The 14429-nt window shown below is 41.5% G+C and overlaps 1 protein-coding gene across 1 annotated transcript in view; it reads left to right on the top strand.

Annotated features, from left to right (window-relative positions):
• The window catches only part of TNFSF4 (TNF superfamily member 4), a 94342-nt gene extending 80694 nt beyond the window's left edge, over nt 1-13648 (top strand). The window contains exon 3 of the mRNA XM_085600087.1: nt 11174-13648. Coding sequence (XP_085456213.1) covers nt 11174-11529 — 356 coding nt within the window. The 3' untranslated portion in view covers nt 11530-13648. The remainder of the gene's footprint in view (nt 1-11173) is intronic.
• Nucleotides 13649-14429: the final 781 nt, after the last annotated feature.

A 14429-nucleotide genomic window follows, 5' to 3' on the forward strand; every position in this document is an offset into this window, starting at 1 on the left:
GCAAAATACCTTGAGTTGTGTATGTCGGATTATTGTCATTTTGGTCTTGTTTTACTCAGATAAACATTGGCTATGTTTCTAAACTGGTGTGTAATATGTTTGTGGTGTGCTACTGTGTGTGTGCACAAATACTTTACACATTGCCTCTTTAGTTTTGCCTGACTGCTCTGTGCCAAACTACCAGCGGATGAACTCGGGCAAGCTTTGGTTTGTACTACACTCACCATAACTAGAGTGGGGGCCCTTACATTGACAGGTTGCATACCTCTTCCAACTAGAGACCCCATTTCTAACATTGAGAGATTTTATGTGCTGGATTGTTCTGAAGAACAAACAATAGAGTTATCCTTTAATAATTGTGAAATTGTGAAAATACCTGTAACTCTCTACTTTTTCTACAATATGGTTTTACAATTTTTCTTAATCAAATGAATATACCAGATGGGACTGCTAACAGACAGATCAAAATTTGACAAAGTTGAAACCATAAATAGTTTCAATAAGGAGCAAGAATATGAAACAGTAGACGGGCAACAAAACCTTGGGTGGATTAGGCATAAAAATAATATTTTTGTGAGAAAATAGGACGTTAGAACCATAACTTGCCAATGTGGCAGAAATTCATCCCTTAAATGATCCTGAATTTTCATAACTCCAAATGCCCAGTAATAAGTGGAGAAATCTGGAAATTTAACACCTCCACACAGTTTGAGATTTTTCACACTATCTAGGGAAAATCTAGGTTTCTTTTCATTCCAAAGAAACATAGAAACCATGATTTCTAAGGTAGCAAAAAATTTAATTTTTTTTAAACCCGCATCATCATAAGAAAAAGGTTTACAATTGGGAGAATCATCATCTTGATTGTATCAATGGGACCCCACCAAGATAAAAAAATTAAGGAGATTATTTTTTGTATAAGGTAACAGACTTTAATAATTATTTAATTTGTATTGATTTTCAGAGTATCCCTAATAAAATTACAATACCAGATCCCAAGAATTTGTGTATAGTCATATTCTAGGATATGCCTTCTGCAACAAATGGGTCTTTTTTCATGTCCTCATTGTGCCGCACGCAAGTGGTGGTTGCCCTCCAGAGGGATCGCTGATCCCCATGATCCAACAGGTGCACTTCAACCTGAGCAAGATAACTCTCTTCTACTTTTTTGCCCTTACTGAGTTCTGCCTCTCCTACCACTGTTATAACAGCAGCCCCATCCCGCCTTTCTCGAAGGTGGGTATTTGCTATCGATCTTACAGACCCATTTTGCTGATTGTGCCCACTCTGTCACCCCTAGGGGATTGAAGATACCCATTTTATACACAGTTTCCTTTTCACCAGCAAAATTACTACAAGTAGAAGCAATTTATTTTTCTTGTGTGATTTAATTATTGATCCTTTTTCCTCCAGGATACCATAAATCACCTATACAAGGCTTCCTCAATTTCTCTATCCAGAATCTCAGATATAGCCTTACCCACTTCTTGCCAGAAGAGCTGAATACTGGGACACCGCTTAAACATGTGCACATCATCCTCTTTCTCCATACACATTTGTGACTTCACTTCACTGCTTGATTACCCATCCACTATAGCCTTTTTGGGGTCCAGCAGGCTCTATGCAACATAAGCGGATGGTTTTTCTTTAAAAGTTCGGATTTCCCTGATTCTTACAAGGTAGACATTGATACTTACCAGAAATTTGTTAGCTCTGGTTTGGCAGGTCCCTTCTCCAGATCTCCTCTGGCAAGGTGACGTCTCAATCCAAGCCTTCCAGAATCAACCAATACCATTTAGCCACCTACTTCTTTATGGGAGAACCATCATGAAGTTAATATTCTAAATCGGCCTCATCCCTGCCTTACTGGGCCAGTCCAGGAGCCCAACTGACCAATTGTTGGTATTTCAAATCTGGACACCCTATCCTCTGTTATCTATGACATATCTTCCCAGGATAGCAAACTTCCTTCTCGGATAATTTGACCCCACCTATTTATGCCAGACTCTCTCAGGGGCTTTGCTAAACAGTCAAGAAAGTAGGTATCGCCCTGTTGCAGCTTTTTTAGCATTGCTCAGTGCATGATGCCTATCTGTGAGTGATCCACACCCAGTAGCGGCCTTCTAACATTCTTCGGTTGGAAGGCCCAACAGTAAATTTGGAAGATCGGGGCTACTACACCTCCATTCGCCGTTCTCCTGCGCAGGTATTTCCAAAACATTCGGACACCTCCAGAGGCCAAAATAAAACTATACAGTTCCCCCCTGCAACTTCCTAAACCACTCCTTTTCAAATGATAATGGGATTGCGTTAAAAAGGAAGGTAAACTTAGGTAGTACCAACATCTTTGAAATAAAGGATCACTCTATAACTGTCAACGGGAGACTCATCCATGTTTTTAACACATTTTTGCCTCCATCATAGCTTTATTGAAGTTGGCCTCCATCCTGTCCAACTTTTGCACTTCTAAAACACCAAGATACCTTATCCCTCTCTTTAATAGAGAACTATCACACAGGATGTTCCAAGCCATAATTTCAGTTTTTAGCACTCACCAGATAGCCAGAAACTTCACTAATGTCTCCATTATCTGCTGCGTAATGGGGTATGAGCCTGCCAAATTTGAGGTATAAACCATCAAATCGTCTGCATATAATACAACCTTCCTCTCCCAACCATTACATACAAAAGGCTTAATACCTGGGTTAACAAATGGCTCTTTCATGCAATGCTTATTAAGAGGCATAACCTCTGATTTTTCTACATATGTGTATAACCTGAAACCTCAGAATAGAGTTTTATTGCTGTGAAGAAAGTTGATATAGATAATTCCAGTTTTGAAACAAACAAAAGAAAATCATCTGCTTAAGCAGTAAATGTAATGTGTTTCTCCTTAACTTTAACGCCTGAAAAACTCTCAAGACTCTTTTATTTGATAGAGAAATGGTTCTAATACTAGAATGAGAACATGTGGGCCTTTTGAAAGTATTTAATGTTGATCACAGCACCCGTCAAGGGCTGCATTTAACATAAATACTTTCAAAAAGCAAACAATCAGCCACACAGCCGCGCTCTATTTAGAAAAGAAATGCAGCAAGTCCACGAACACAGGTGTGTTTTCAGAATCATCTGAAAGCACACGTTCGTGCTTTTAAACATGATGCATTTCTTTTCTAAATAGAGCGCGGCTGCGGGACTGATTGTTTGCCTTTTGAAAGTATTTATGTTAAATGCAGCCCATGACGGACGCTGTGATTAACATAAATACTTTCAAAAGGCCCGCAATCAGCCCCGCAGCCGTGCTGCATTAAGAAAAGAAATGTAGAAAGTTTAAAAGCTCAACATGTGCTTTCAGATGATCCTGAAAGCACACGTTGTGCTTTTAAAAATTGCTGCAATGCCCATAGAGCTAAAAGGACTTCAGCCCCACCCCGTCGTGTGTCTCAGCCCGGGCTGCTGCGGTTCGAGCTAAGCAGTGTCTGGAGTCTTTACTCCGGCACGCCTGAGTTTTTCACAGGTCTTTAAAGACCATTTGCATATTTACATACCTTTACAAACTGGTTACCAAGGCTTGTTTTTTTTTATGGTTCCAGTACCCACTGGGCCCCCACTCTGCCTATTCCTTACATTTGTATTTTACATTTACTGCCATAGTGTGAGAATGCATTTCATGAAAAGGAATATAAAGTAGGGTTGCCAAAAGAAAAATGCCAGTCCTTTTGTTTAAAGGGCCTGCAAAGACCTCACCTTGACACTAAATAGGGTAATAAATAAAAAAGTATGTATTCATTTGTAATGTGACGTTTCTGTCTTTGTTCCCTTTAATAATCAGTCATGGATCATTCAGCCAGCCCTAGGTGCATAATTATAAAGTGCTTTCTATTTATATCTGCTGTTGAAAGTGCTGAAAATACGGCTTTAGGTGACTGCTTATTTTTGTACCGTCTGAGACATCAAAATAATGAGCTGGCAACCCTAATTATAAGACTGGTAGTTTGTTGCAGGATCAGCACATTATTTATTTCCTCCACCCTCGATCCCTGATTAATGCTATACTAGCAATAGTTTAACTTATATCTGAAACCCTATGCCGCCGTCGATAACAAGCTGAGTTACTGCAAGTGTCTGGGAATGCACCCTGCATTCAGACAACTCACTCCTCATTCTAGCCCTTCACTTTCCTGCTCGCCTGCACTCACAGTGATCCCAATACACTCACATTGATCACCATGCACTCACACCATTCACTCGCTCACCCTGCACTCACAGTGATCATTCTGCACTCACAATACGCTTGTGCTGTTCACCCTGTACCTCACCCTGCTGCCACACGAGCACACTACTCACCCTGCACTCGTGATACTTCACTCACCTGTCCCCCTCACTGCTCAATCTGCAATCTCACTCAATCAAGCCCATCACTACCCATGCATTCATTCGTCCCACTCTGCACTTACATCCGCACCCAAATTCATATAGTCACCTCACTCACACTGCAGTCACTCCTCTTACCCTTCTCTCACACTGTCACATTGCTCACCTTGCACTCAAATGGGCACTCCTGTCACCCACAGAGTGCAGAGGGTTAATGTGCCTGCTACAAAGAACGTGTACCATGCAGATCACAGAACCGAGTGTGGGTAAACTATGAGCAGCGCTTTAAAAAAATGAAATGTTCAGACATTTCTTACGTTCAAACGACGCACTTCAGTGAACTTCAGTGCACCCTTAAGGTGGGGGCTGAGGGGTGGAGGGGGGAGTTAAGAGGGATTTTAATGTTCACAGACTATTGTATGAGAAAGATTAATAGTGCTATTGCTCTGTCTCTCTTAAAGTTATTTGTTTTTCTCTTCTCCGAAACGAAGCAACTGTACTACCTTATAGCCTACCATTGTGTGAAGAGAATGAATGGGCTGGAATGGCACTATGTAATAATATGCTTTGAAATTTTTTTTTAAAAAAAGATTGTAGATAAAAAAATGAAATGTTTGTCAGAAAGGTGCTATAGAGAGATGAGGTGCATTGTTGGTGAGTGGTAGTGAGGGAATTAATGGAGAAGGAGGAAATGGAGGAGGGGGCGCCAAAAAAGACTGTTGCACAGTGTGCGACCGGTGCTAAGGCCAGTCCTGGCTTGGAGTGTTAGCCGCCTTCGAAGTTCGGGTCTATTTGCTCCCCTGATCACAGCGTCCGTCATGGGCTTCATTTAACATTAATTCTTTCAAAGGCAAACCATCCTCCCCGCATTTAGAAACAAAATGCAGCAAGTTTTATATAGTGCAAACTCATCCCAAAAGTATTGGAGCAATTTACATTATTTATTTATTTGTATGCATGGGGAGAAAATTGATTTGCAGAGAATCACAGGATGTTAATCTGACCCGAGGCCGAGACTCAAAACCCATCTCCTAAGTCGGCAGCTCGAGCATTAAGCCACAACCTATACCACAATATTATATACAACTTTATGCAACAAACAACCATTGACAAATCCAATAATCCTGGCTTCTTGTAGGTGTAATGTTACTTGTAATATATATCTGGATGCAATGACAGAAGAAGCAAAATATCAGTCGGGTGGTACACTATGATAAGCACAGATTTTTAGCTTAATTGCTTTTAAGCCAAGACCTTAATTGCATCGGTCATGTCCCTTTGAAAGACCCCCTAGTTTTTTCATCCCACTTAAAGGCCTGGTCTACACGCGTGGTCGGTTTCTTGGCGAACATACCCTTGGCTGCAGCACACAGAGACCTTACTCTGCCACACACAGAGGAAAAAAATTAGAGGGAACATTGGTTGCTGTTAATAAAAACCTCCTTCAGCACAAGACAAGAGCTTTACATTCATTGCAGAAAGGCTTTCGAAAGATTTGCTTAATTAGAAGATGCATTAAATTGAAAGGCAGAGCAGTATTATTTTAAATCATTATTATCTTTGTCCTGCTGTAAAGTAAAGTTAAATCTGTGTTAAAGAAGCCTTTGACAGCAATAGAGATAAAGTGAGAGCATAAAAAGCTGGTAAATCACCTCAGCACTTCTTCCAAAACATGACAGGCATGACACACTCAAAAAAAAGAAATGTGTGGATTCTTTACAGAAGTATTTCACATTTCTGTAGAATAGATGAACTTGCTCGCTCTTCAATAAATCTGTCATAACATATTAAAAAGCCGACTGGAGTAAAGTGCCCACACTTACTAAAACAAACACCTCCTGTTTCTTCTTACATGTCAGTTGACAGGCTTGAAAATAAACTTTTTCTTCAAGTAAACTGCTTTCACAAGTTGCTTATCATCTTATTCTATTTTGTGCAGTCACAAGTCACCCTAATGCCACTAAATTCTGACGGTCCTCTCCGCCACAGCCCTCACTAAACTGTGTCTGCCAACCTGGGCTTCCAAGCCATGCCCACCACAGTTCTACACTTCATGTTCTGCTTTGTTTTGAATTTGTGTGTATTTAACTGTAGTCAGCATTGGAGTGATAAATAAAAAATTATATTTGTTACCCAAACAACTAGGAACCCAATCTTTCTGATTGTGCCTCAGAAAGAGATTAAACACCCATTTGTCCAATCAGTACTTTAACTAAACTCTACTCTACAACTTCGTTGGCAGATTAATCCGTCCGATCAATTTATATCCTTTGCTTTCCATCGCTCTCCTCCTCCACACTTCACCTCATACTCCTCCTAAACATTCTCTTATTGCCTCCATTTACTCTGTTATTATGATGCAGTAACACCCAGGGGGTCATTACAATGTCAGGCGGAATCACTTCCGCCGACTCAGACTTGGTCATAGGACCGACCGACTCCCGGTCGGCGGTCCCCTCCGCCCCATTAGGATGCGACCAAACACTGTTCGGTCGCATTCCTATATTTCACTATGGGAGCATGCAGTACATCCATAAACCGTCTGCAATGCATGCTCCCATAATGAAATGGGAGGTGCGGTTCATCCCTGCACCCCGTGGCAGGCACCACAAGGTGCAGGGATCAACAGGGGGCACCATAGGTGCCTCCTCGGCCTCAAACCGGAGGCTGTGCACCCACAGAGGCTCTGCTGGGGCCCCCAAATATGCTTTCCGACATGGTTTCCATGCCGTACAGGCCGGCATGGAAACCATGTCAGAAACCGTCATCATAATCTCAATGGGTGGAAGGGCCCGCCCTTGAGATTACTACCCATCTTCTGGCTGGCAGACGGGCTCTCTGAGTCTGTCGGAAGCCAGCCGGAATGACTGGTCGATTTCCTTTCCGATCACCTTCATCGTAATGAGGTCGTCGGGAAGGAAGCCGAGCAGCCCATTACGATGCGGCCGTAAAGACTCTGACCGTAGGTTGGAGCCTTTACGAGCTGCATCGTAATCAGCCCCCCATTGTTTAATTTGCGCCGGTGTGTGAAGGTGGGGACCGCCAGCACTCATTTTTGGAGCCTGGCATTGATTTTTGCTCATCAGACCTAGAACAAGACTGCAAAAAACGTGTAAGGCAGAAAGAAGGAGGAAGAGAAAGATGGGAAAACCATGACAAATGAAGACAGTTGGAACTTGCAAGAGTGAGATAAGTGGGCAGGTATTGTCTGGTGGTGGGTTAAAGAGGCAAGAGGTGGAATGAAGACTACACAGCTTTGGTATTTGGCATGCTGACATTCAATAACTTCAGCCTTGGGCTTCTGAGCAAAATGTTGGGCCCTGGCACTTATGTCTTCTCAAAGTAAGCACTGCTAATAACACTATGTGTAGCAATGCTTCATAAGACTGTTAAATAACATTAAATAAAAATGAGATTACCTTTCCAATTGATTACTATATGTGTCTATAATACTTAGCTTTGAACACACTACCAGATTTCCTGTGGTTGCACAGTGAATCTACAAATCCTAGAAAAGGGAAGTTCTAGTCTATACATAAAGGACCACTAAAAAAACTAGACTGCAATGGCTGTAAATGGGTGAAAAAAAACTGCATTAGGAATTCAATGGGGCATATTAACAAGGGCTTTATCTCCGCTTTTTTGGCTTTATAAGCCAAAGAAGAGGAGATAAAAATATCGCCCTATCAACAACAGGGTGCTAACATGCAAAATCACATGTTAGCACCCTTTTTCACTACGCTTCCCTTTGCATCTCTAATGAGATGCAAAGTGGGCGTTCCAGAGCAAAATAATAGGAGAAATGTTGCTAAGCGACATTTCTCCTATTATCAAGCTTCACGCTAACCCAGTTAGAGACAAAAAAAGCAACGCTAACCACGGTTAACGCTGCTTTTTTACGTCTGCTAATTTTCAGACTTAGCCATGTAATCCAATGGGAGGTGCATTACATGGCTAAGTCCACCATGGGCTATCAACAAGAACATCCCCATCCTTGTAGTTTTATCGCTTCATTACCAGCGATAACCTCCCAAAATGCCGCTATCGCTGGATTTTTTATCGCCTAGGCGGTTATCGTCGTTAATAACGCGATAACCAGGCGATATTATCCAGCGATAGCGGGCGTTAAAAAAATTAACGCTAAGCGCCCTTAGCGTTAATTTTCCCCGTTCCTTGTTAATATGCCCCTTAGTTTCTCAAGTGACCTTAAGCTCAGTAGGAAGGTCTATGGTGGTAAAATAATGTTGGCAAGATAATGGGCCACCTCAAAATTCTAATGTCTGTTAGAATACGGCATGGTTTTGTGATCTTTTGGTTCTGCCTTTTAACTAGGCATGAGCTTGCAGGGGCATGGCAAAAATGTAAAGAAGGAAGACATTGTATATTGTTTTTGAATGTGGGTGGGCAAACCCTGACCAATGCATTGTGTGAGAAGATTCTGGCAGGAAGGGAAACATATGCTGCACTACCCAATGTAATCACAGCGATTATCGACCACCCTGATTGCCCACCTTAAATGTCTAGCCACCATTAGTCGTACAGCATTGTGGTCCACACCGTCACACAGCAATTCAATAATTCAAAAAAAAGTCCAAACGTATTTTCAATGTACACCTTAGTGGCCATCAAAATGACGTTGCTTGCAAATTAACGCATGTCAATAATCTCTTTCTTTGCTGAACCCACAATGTGAATTGATGAATTTTGCCAACATACTCTTTTTAGGCCCTGAAGAAGCCTGGTGCTGGGAAACACGTTGGCTGCGTTTGTCTATTTATGTGTGAAGAAAAAAAAAAAAAGCTTGAATAATGAAAAACATGCAAGCAGAAGATTGAACTTGTGTCATTTGGACTGACCTATTTTGTGACTTTGCTTGATATGTGTTTGAGTGCTTCTCGCTATTGCATAAATGTATCCCATGCAGTGTGTCTTTGTCCAGGGCTTCAGGATTTGAGAAAGATTTTTGGAAAATGTTTTTTGGAGGCATGGAACCATTGACGAGGACATTACATTTTTGGAGAAAACACATTTTAATTTAATTTGCACTCAATTGTGAGGGTCCTAGAAATGAGTGAAAAAGATTGTGTGTGATGTATTCTGGATTTTCAACCGCATCGTGGCATATTTTTGTGGATTTGGTGCAGGGAAGCACAGCAAGCCACTTTGCTGCACTGCACTGAGTCAAAGTGAATGGCCAGGAATGTGGCATGTCTATGCCATACGAAGCATTCCAGTCATTTGCCCCTGTGCAGGCTCCATTTCGGCAGCCTAGCGCCAGCGCAGGCACCCTTGCACCAAGATGCAAGGGTGCCTGCATTGCATGCAGGATTGTTTTTGTGCAGGAAGGTGCATCAATTAAATATCTTCGATGTGCTATACCTTCAGTGCACCTATTTTGCACTAATCAACTGTTTCTCAAGCTTCCAATGTATATTCTTATAAAACACTTTATACCAATCCCCCCCACAATGATTTACCCCTTTCCCTTTTTAGTCTTCTTTAAACAGCAGTTCGTACGCCATTTGTACTATTTAAACAGTTACTTATTTAGCTTTTATGTGTTTTATTATGTGTTTATTTTTGTATCTTATGATGATAAACATATAAGTCTGATTGACTCAAAAAAAAAAGAAATATTATTATTTTACTACTATTATTAAGAAACTCAGTTTCAGGGTCACAGGACTGGCAGGTTAGTGGGAGTTTTAAATTGTGTACAACTGTCTCAAAAATAGGGCTAGAGGGTATTAATTGGTTTACAGCAGGGCTGTTGCTTTGTCCTTGTGGCACCCTTTCATTGATCTACTTTAAATTGTATCAGTTGTAGGTTTTCTGGATGATGTACTGGTTTAGAGGTTAGTGCTTATGATTATCTCAATGGGGCTTTAACTCAGATTTAATGATAATCGAATATATTTGTTTGTCAGTTATTAGCGTGTGGGTTTCCATTGGGGTACAGCGGTAGAAAAGAGCGGACTTTAATTGGCGCAGCCCAAGTATTTTGGCTGCAGACTTATCAGAATGAATCATTGGTAAGGTTATAGAGCTAATACAGATTTTCAGTATACCAAAGCAGCAGAGTGGGTCCAATGGCCAAGTGGTCATGGCAGTGCAAATGGCTCAGTGATAGAGGTTTAGATTACTCTAAACGTGCCAGTGGTATATGCGTAGATTAGTTCAATTAGTCCACAAACGTAGTTTCTGATTCATCAAAATAGTTCAGTAGATTACCTTCATTTTAGAGTACCTTTAGGTTAGTCGAAGTGGCTCTGCTGACTAGCCTTAGGTAAGTCCAAATATTTCACTGCAATAGTTTTACTTAGTCTAAATGGCCCAGTGGTTTCAGGGTGGCCAGAAGAACATTGGAGCATAGCTTCGCAGTGGTTCAAAGGACTCATATAAGGACCTCATCCATAGCGGACTTGCGCCAGTCACAGAAATTTCCCAAAGGCTCATTCATAGGACATAATCTAATTTGCTAACACTGAAGGGTGTAGGTTTTTGTCAACGGTTAGTACTTTTAGAAAAGGGTTGCCGGGGTACTTTTGTTAGAATATGCTATTGGTAGTCATTTTGTGGTCAGCTTGCTGACTAGGACCTAGTTCAATTATAGAAACTATACTCAACTACAGTTGGTGGATTGATCTCTGTGGTCAGTGTGATAAAGGGTAAAAAAAGTGCTTGGACGTTTCAGACAATTTTAAGATATCCTGATGCTATTGCACTCAAACAAAGATGCCCATGGTAAGTTCGGATTGATCGTGAGAAGTGTCAATCTCTTCATTGTCTTCTTTTTTAGGACAGCGTGGTGAGCCTCGCAACCTGACCTGGCGCTTTGGCAAAAAAAACATAGAGAACAACTCGGTCAGCATCACTAAAGATGGCTGCTACCTTCTTTGTGTACGTGGAAGTCTTGAGAGCGAGGGTGACAAAGCGGACATCAAGGTCTACAGGAACAGAAAAGGTGAAAAGCCAGAACTCATCCTCGAGGGGCAGATGACCAACAGAGTGATGAATTTGTTGACTCTTCAAACATTCTATAAGGGAGACACAATGAATGTCACAGTCGACTCCGAAGCTAAACTGAGCATTTTATCCTTGAAGCTGACTTTCCTGTTGGAGATTCCACTTGATGAGGCAGACCATACACCTTAGTAGAAGGAAATCTCCATGGTGTAGATTAGTTTTCCCATGAGCCATGCATTCCCATTGAATGAAGTATTTAATGTCGAAGGCACGTGTAACTGAAGAGACTTGCTCAATAGAACCATGTGTGCCACTGAAAAACAAAACATGCTCAGGATTAATTTATGTCTGTACATTATGAACAGTTGATGCCACAGATAGTCTGATTCAAATGTGCTAACTCTTAATATTGGATGTTCAACATTAAGCTAGATATTTATGAAAGGAACAAAGATGTGTGCAATTCCTCTTTGATGGACCTTCAACAATAAGCTCTGTATATCAAATGACATGTATTTTGTTTCTTCCACACAAGCTTCAGCTTTTGCTCTCTGTTAAAGGTCATCCGTCCTATTTATTGTTGCTGCATAATTCTTGTGCCCCAAAGAGCAGAAAGGATCTTATACATTGATGGTTGTACGATGAGGGACAGCTTGACCAAGATGGCAGATGTGACTTCCCAACACCAAGATGGCAGCTTGCACATGCTACATTCCAGTTCTAATACACCTGTTATTTTCTTGGCTCTTCCCTGTAGCTCCAGAAACCCAAGTACCTCAGACCCGATCTAAAGACGGTGCTATCTCGCCTGTCTTTAGGTTGATTGATAAAAGCATTGAACTAAGCTCCAAGAACAGTTTCACAATTTAACCTGCTGTCTAATATGACCAAACTATATCACTGCTAACATGATAAATGTCATCAGTGAGCTAAAGTGGGAGCTTCCACTCAAGCCTCTCCTAGCACTATAACATTAATTGGAAAGGGCATCTCCTATTCAGCTTGTGAATTCCTCCGTCTGACCACCATAACTCGCACAAACATTAATTAACTTTATTATCCACGAGCCTTTTAATCACGTCCCCTGAGCCACGTGCTCAGTTCATTCTGAAGAAAGCCCTAGATAACAAGCATTTGCAATGCAATAGGTCTCGCATTTATGAGAGTTTGAGCTATTGGCATTGAAAATAACAATGGCTTTTATTTATGTGTTGTTGTTAAAACAGATAAATAAAAGGCATTGTCATTTACAATGCCAATAGCTTAAACTCGCGCAAATGTGAGACCTTTCACATTTGCAAATGCCAGCCTCCGTGCTATAAAAATAAATAAGAAGCGTTAGGAGAGAGCATGTCCTGCCTTTAACAGCGAGCAGGACAAAGCTGTTTGAGAAAATAGTGCTCGGAGGCTGTATTTAAGACCTACCGAGTAACAACACACGAAACAGGGGGTGTCGCCATTGGAGGTTACACAATGAGACAAGGCGGTATTAAGGAGGGACTACTAAGCCTATCAACCAATGAACAGCCACAGTTTACAGTGGACAATGACACAAGCCAATAACAAATGTGGGCGGAGCGTGGACGGAGACGGAGCTTCAAGTCCCTACCTCAATACAGCATGCCTCGCAGAGCAGCGCATGCGCTGCCCAGGCTCGACCTGACAAGTTTTAAAGCATCACAGTGAAACAAGCTATGCTTTTCTTGGTAAGCTTGGTGGCATAAAACACGCAGCTCCTTAGTTTCTGTCTGTCGGTAAAGCACAGCATCCAAACTAGACAACTTGACCCGTGACGTCATCACCATTGACTCATGTGACAATATCACACTCCATTCTTTTCTTATACACCTATAACATATTTTATTAGGTCGTACCCTAATTATGTTAACCAGGGTAGAATAGAGCGGACCTGTCTTTAAACAAGACGGGAACTTATCCAGTGGACCCCCCCCCCCTTGGTTTTGTACATGTTATAATACAATTAAATGAAAAACTGCTTCATGAAAACATTCGTGTGCATAGGCAAAGTTGGTCAATGCAGGATTTAAAAGCAACTAAGTTGAACCTCCAATGACCTTGACATTCCGTTTTCTGTGGCCCTAGAGATACCCGCAGTCGCCAAACCATTTCCCCAACATGTACGGTTTGAACACAGCGATACGCCGATAACTGAATGACAGAGGTGTTCGTTTGCTATTTATTTGATAAAATAATGTATCTATTTAATTATTTTATTTTAACAAAAAAACAGATTTTTTTTGTATGAAAAAGGAGTAGACAACTAATAAAAATAAGGTTGAAAGCAGAGAACCACTTTGCTGTGTATTGCACTCTTTCTTTCACGACTGTGTCAAATGGCAGAAACTGTGGCTATAAACGTTTTGTTCATGAAATGACAATTGATTGGGTGGTCAAAATCTCACTGAGTCCCTATTAACATTACAGCTGTGGGTCTCTTTTTCCAACCTGAGCTGTGGGGAATGCTATATTGAACATACTTGATAGGCAAAGCAGATCCCAAGCCAGCTTTGAATTCATTGCCCGAACAATTAATGCAACAACTGACCACTGCAATGATTTGAGGACATGTCGCACACATCAGGGCATGCCCTACCTTTTACATACAATGCACCCTGCCCTTGGGCCTACCTTAGGGGTGACTAATATGTAGAAAAGAGAAGGTTTAGGGACTGGCAAGTGGGTGCACTTGCCAAGTCGACATGGCAGTCACAGACACACTTTACAAGCTGCTTCTGTGGGTGGCACAACCAGTGCTGCAATCCCACCAGCAGCATTTGATTTGCATGCCCTGGGCACACATGGTGCACGGTACTAGGGTCTGACAAGTAAATCAAATAAACCAATCATGGAGTCACTAATCCAATACAACACTTTACAATAGGGAGCACTTGCACTGTGGCACTGAATGGCAGTGTCACAGTGCCCAAAAGCATCTAGACCAGCAAAACATATAGCAAAAACACAGGAGGCAACAGCAAAAAAATGGAAGGGGGACCCACACCAATGGTGCCAGGTCTAACAATAGGCCAAGCATATCCCAAGCCAGCTTTGAATTAATTGCCTGAGCA

Source organism: Triturus cristatus, chromosome 4_2 (genome assembly GCF_964204655.1).
Source record: "Triturus cristatus chromosome 4_2, aTriCri1.1, whole genome shotgun sequence".
Classification (NCBI taxonomy): Eukaryota; Metazoa; Chordata; class Amphibia; order Caudata; family Salamandridae; genus Triturus; species Triturus cristatus.